Genomic DNA, 5145 nt, shown 5'->3' with positions numbered 1-5145 from the left:
GAAAGCGCTTCCGTCACTGAATGCTGCGTCGTCGTCCTTCGCGTCGAGTGATTGATTTACACCGGTGAATAGTGATGTTGATTCGTTACAATATGTACCCGTCGTCTCTAGTTTGAGCAAGGAGAGATCGGGATGGAGCAGGCGACCGAAGACCATGTCTTCGGTCACATGCACAGCTAGTACGGAAACCACCTGGTGGATCCAGATCAGCTCTCGTCGCTGGTGGGGATAATCGAAAACTCCCGCCACACGATGACCGCGGTGGACGGGCTCGGGACCAGAGCCCATGGTCGGAACAGTGGAGGTGGCACTACGACATCTTGACCAAGCACATCTTCCAGCAGCATCGCGCCGATCTGCCAGAGGTGAAAGACCTCGAGATCTACTATGACGAGATGAGGTTTATCCTCCACACCTACCTTCAGCTCGACTCGGCATGAACCGTATAGGCATTCTGGAAGGATGGAAACGGTGGAGGTCCCATGGGGGCGGACCGGCCAGCGTCTACGGAATTGCCCAGATAAAACGGGCCACGAGATATTCGCCAACCTCCGCATTAAACGACCTTGGCTTTTGATCAAGAAGGGAGGCTCATTTTGGTACAACGTGCACTTCTCGACCTCGTTATCCCATCCTGTGATGGTTTCATGCATTAAGATACACGCAGGCATACACCCTTAGCCTTAATGCATTTAATTGCTTTACATCATTCTAGTGGTTCGAGTAACCTTTGAGGAGTTTCTGGTATTGTGATAGATTAACTTACCTCTGTCTCACGGCGTAAGCCCGCATGTGACTCCTTCTATCGATAGTTACTGTGACTACCGTACAATATCTCCTCTTTAGTGGTCAAAACGAACTCCTGTTGGAACCCTCACTTTTACGGACCTATTGCCTGACATTTATATTAGTATTTATCAAATCTACATCCCTGGGTTTTTTTTGTACGTAACGTTTTAGGGGACAGTGAAAACTATGTTATCGCTAATCTATTTCGAGAAAATAGACAAGTACTTTGCTGTCTATATAAGTTATATGTATATACTTCCACCCTGGTAACCCTTCAAATATGGGTTGGATATCGGCCCTTCAGCTCTCCCGTGTGACCAGCATGAAGATCGTCCTCACCCTGACTTTGCGATCGGCCTGTTTCCCGAGGTGCCCCCGAATTGCTTGCCACAACCTACACCTGAGCAGGCTCATTTCCAGGTAGTCACCCACAGCCGCCATTCCGGGCGCAGCCTCGTCCTGATAGCGCCGCGTCTCGTGAAGACATGGCTGCGACGACTGTGATGCCAAGGACGACCAAAATCGATCCATAATCGGCCTGCCTGCCTTCCCACGGACCGGCCTATTTTATCGTCAGGTCTCGTCAGCACAACTCGTTCGATTACCATCCACTCGTCTCTTATGGAAATTGTTCAAACTAGATGGAGAACTAGTCGCTGGTCGGGACGAAACAGATTTCTTCTTCCGCTCTAGGGCGAGGATTCACCGTCATAGTGATTGAGGCTCAACTTACTCCCGAAAGCGCCCTTCAGGTCAATGGGGTCAGCTTACTCTGTGCGGAGCGGAGGCTCATAATTGGAAGGAGCCATGTCGCTTGGGCGCCGGAGCTAGGAATTGAAGGTGGCTCAAGGTCCGGTCAATGGTGCCGGGGTTATGGACTACCAGTAGTTATACAGATCCTCCTCGGACTCTCGCGCGGAGGCCACGGTAGGAGCACAAGCGGTCTGCGCGAGTTGGACCACCGCATCCTGGTGCCTGCGGCGCCGCTTGAGAAAGGCATTGAACGCTTGGGATTTCTCTTGCCGTTCCCACAAGATGTCCTTGCGTAAGGATTCCGTGCATTCTTCCGACAGCATCTTCCGACGTATAGTCTGTGGGGAATATGCCGCCGACTGTGCAGGCGGTCTGGGTGGAGGGGTGGTAATAGGTGCCCCCCGGCTGGTTTGTGTGACCGTACCATCGTCACCGTCCTCTGGAGAAGCCGCCGAAGACCCCACTGAAGGAGAGCAAGGCAGTGGCCAGTGTAATGGCGCCGGCAGTGAGTGAGCACGCCCCCGACACTTTTCGAAGTTGTGGAGTGCAAGTGTCAACATTGACTTTGTGGATGGGAGGAGAGGTTTGACCTTTACAGGTTGGAAAAGAGAAGGGCGTGGGACTAGGTCGCCATCCTCCGGGGGTGGGTCCTCGTCCGCTTCGTCTTCCTCGTCGCTGGTTACAAGCTCGTACTCGTTGATCTTAAACTCTTGCTGCACAACTGGCCGCCGCGTTACCACGTTCTTCAGGGGAGTCGGTGGAGCCAGCAGAAGGCCGTTGATATCGGCGTGAATGGGCGGTTCCTGGCTTCCACTTCCGGGTCGTGAAATTTTCGGAGGTCGCGACGAGATCTTTGACCCAACCACCACTTGAGGCAGTGGATGTACCATCGCGGAGGGCCGAGGTGGTTGTTGGATCCCACTGTCCGTGAAAAGTGGTGTCTCAAGGTCTCGAACCTCACCCGGAGTATCGAGGGTCTCGTTCGCGGAATATATCGGTCTGATGTGATCACGAGAGGTCGATGGAGCGATCGGCAACTTCACCTCACCCCTCTAGAGTCGTGCCTCGTCGGCGAGGATGGTCGCTTCCTTTTATCTTTCTCTGTCAGTCAACCTTGGAGTGTCTTTCGACTGCGCGTGGGGTTTGTTGAGGAGGGTCCAGGTCGTGGTGGTGTGGCGTGCCGTCCCACACGTGGACCGGCGGCATGAGACGGATCTCGCCGTGCCGCCTTGATGGGGCCTATTAACCGGGCTCTAAAAGCCTATATATTCGACAAATTCTAGCATCGCCACTGAATCGCGATACAGAGCGCAGTAACCCATAACCCGGTGAGCCATTCCCCACCGGGGCTGAACTACACGTTGAAACTCGGATTGACAACGAGAATCCTGTGGCTAGAAGCTACCTTGTTGTGTGACTCCCGCCGTGACCGGATATCTCTTTCCTTCTTCTTCGTCAACAAACATCCAAATGGCAGGAGATAGCGGGGCCACCATGACAGGATAAAGGCGGTACTCAATTCTGACCCATCGTCGAACCTATAATCCGTCTAGACATAGGGGCTAGGCCTCAGGGTACCTCTTAGTGTGTTGCTTCGTCATCGGCGTTTCTGTCCCATGTCTACCAAAAAGGCTATCTCGGTACACCTCCATGGCGCCATCCCGACAAACGACGAGCCCGCGAGGCCTCGGTTGGAGAGTATTGCCATCGGTGAGGCGTGACGACTGCGAGTTCTAGGATTATTGGGTCAGGATCTTCCGCCAAAGTGGTTCGGGGCGCGGATCGCGTCGGGAAGGAAAGCTCCCATCGCCCGGGACTGAAGAAGGCAACGGGGACTACGTGCTCCAGAACTAACTGGATAGCTCCGACTATTATTGACAGGCCTTAAGTAACCAATTTATTCTATGAAGCCGGGTACGTCGGACACCGTCTGTCCCTCTACACTCACAAAATGGCGTCTCCATCACCCGTGACATCGGCCAATGCGACATCGCTTTATATAGAAGGTTGTTCGTCCTGTCTCAGCTCTTATCCTCCAAATGGACCAGCTCTCCGTAAAGCAGGGGGGGTGAATTCGCATTTACGAAGCAACTAACAAGTTCGCCTATTTGTCGCAAAATGGCTTCCTGTGTAAGGCCTTCGTTTCTCCGCTGTGCGTCGCCCAGTTCGTTCCCATTCAAGATCCTGATCCCTCTGTGTCGGCGAATGACTTCCCCGCCCTGGAACTCTGTGTATGTGAGCTGAGCGTCGGCGTCGCACACCTTTTCTCTGGCAGGGGTGATTCCCCAACTGGACATCGGTTCGACCGACCCCTCCGGGGTGGCGGGGATTTCTAAAGTTGGGTCGGGGGAAGATGGTCCGAGAGTGGCGCCACCTAAGATGGGTGACGGCACCGTGTGGTGTTCTCTGGCGAGGGGGTCTTCGCTCTCCGAGGAACCGGCGTCGGACTCTCGCGCGGGAGAAGCTGGGCGGGAGGGTCCTGGTGAGGATTGGCCTTCTGTACGGCTGCTGCGCTGCGACGGGCGGGTGGGTTTGGAGGCGCGAGACGCGTTAGCGCGACGCGGGTTATTTGCCGGCTTGGAACTCCTCTTCTGGATACCTCCGTGGTGAGTGCTGGAACTTGATCCTCGTTGACGGTACTTCATTTTCGGCAAGGCGAAGGAGTGAGAATGATGAAGGACTCGAGGGAGTGAGAGACGGTGATACAGGCCACGCAATGGCGCACGGGGCCAGAAATTGATTGGTGTGAGAGATTTTCGAGCTGATGGAAAGACGTGGAGAGATGGAGGAGGAACAGAGCTTTTATATGAGTCGAAGTGACCTCACCTTCTGTACACCGTGCTGGCCACAAGTGCTGCCTAGGCCGCCCGTGCGATTTCCTCCCCCCCAAGAAGCCTCGCCCCGTCGCCGCGCCTTGTGCCAACCGAAGAAAGGGTCGGCACTCACAGCAGAGACGGAGGACGACAAGGTGCCCCTGGTTAAGGAAGGGCAGCCTGCGTGTGACAACCGTCCCATGCCAGCCCCGTTGGAATCCCCATCACGCTGGTCGGACCGTCGAACCTCGTGCAGGCGAGATCCGATCCTCATCTTGGTGAAGCAGCTCCACATCCTTGACGCTGTCATGCGGCCTCCACGGTTTGTGGGTGGGCTCCGCACGGCGTTCAGGTTGTGGCACCACTTCGAGCGGCCTGTTTCTCGCACCCAGCAAGTAGTCATCGGCCGCAGGACGACTTGGCTAGCCGTATCCAAGTCTTATGTAAGGAGTCGGAACATTCAAGGCAAGCTATCCGTGGCCCATCGGCGTGGATTGCATTCCACGGTGTTGTGAATTACGGCAGTGGAAGCATATCTTTTTTTTTTCTTATCTTTCTACTCTCTCAGAATGTAGAGAGTATAAATACAGTGAGAGTAATACTCTAGAAGCTTCCTAATAATTTCCAAGCACGCGGAATAGTTCCATAAGGCTTTCATCAATATCATGATAGTTGGTTGAACCTCATATCACAACATCATACACAAGGTCGAGCTGATTGTTGGTGACTTTGGCTGGAACAACACCCAACTAGACACGGCGATCAAGCCAGTCCACTTGTGGCGACATTC

At 54.1% G+C, this 5145-nt stretch overlaps 1 protein-coding gene across 1 annotated transcript; it reads right to left on the bottom strand.

Annotated features, from left to right (window-relative positions):
• Positions 1-1754: 1754 nt before the first annotated feature.
• Positions 1755-2210, bottom strand: A1O9_13147 (uncharacterized protein; the record flags this gene model as incomplete). Its single annotated transcript, XM_013397937.1, has 1 exon — positions 1755-2210. A coding segment is annotated over one exon (456 nt), but the record flags the coding sequence as incomplete, so codon positions are not given.
• Between the last annotated feature and the right edge of the window lie 2935 nt (positions 2211-5145).

This window comes from Exophiala aquamarina, assembly GCF_000709125.1.
Source record: "Exophiala aquamarina CBS 119918 chromosome Unknown aczIA-supercont1.91, whole genome shotgun sequence".
NCBI lineage: Eukaryota > Fungi > Ascomycota > Eurotiomycetes > Chaetothyriales > Herpotrichiellaceae > Exophiala > Exophiala aquamarina.
This window is presented reverse-complemented; position numbering and strand designations above follow the sequence as displayed.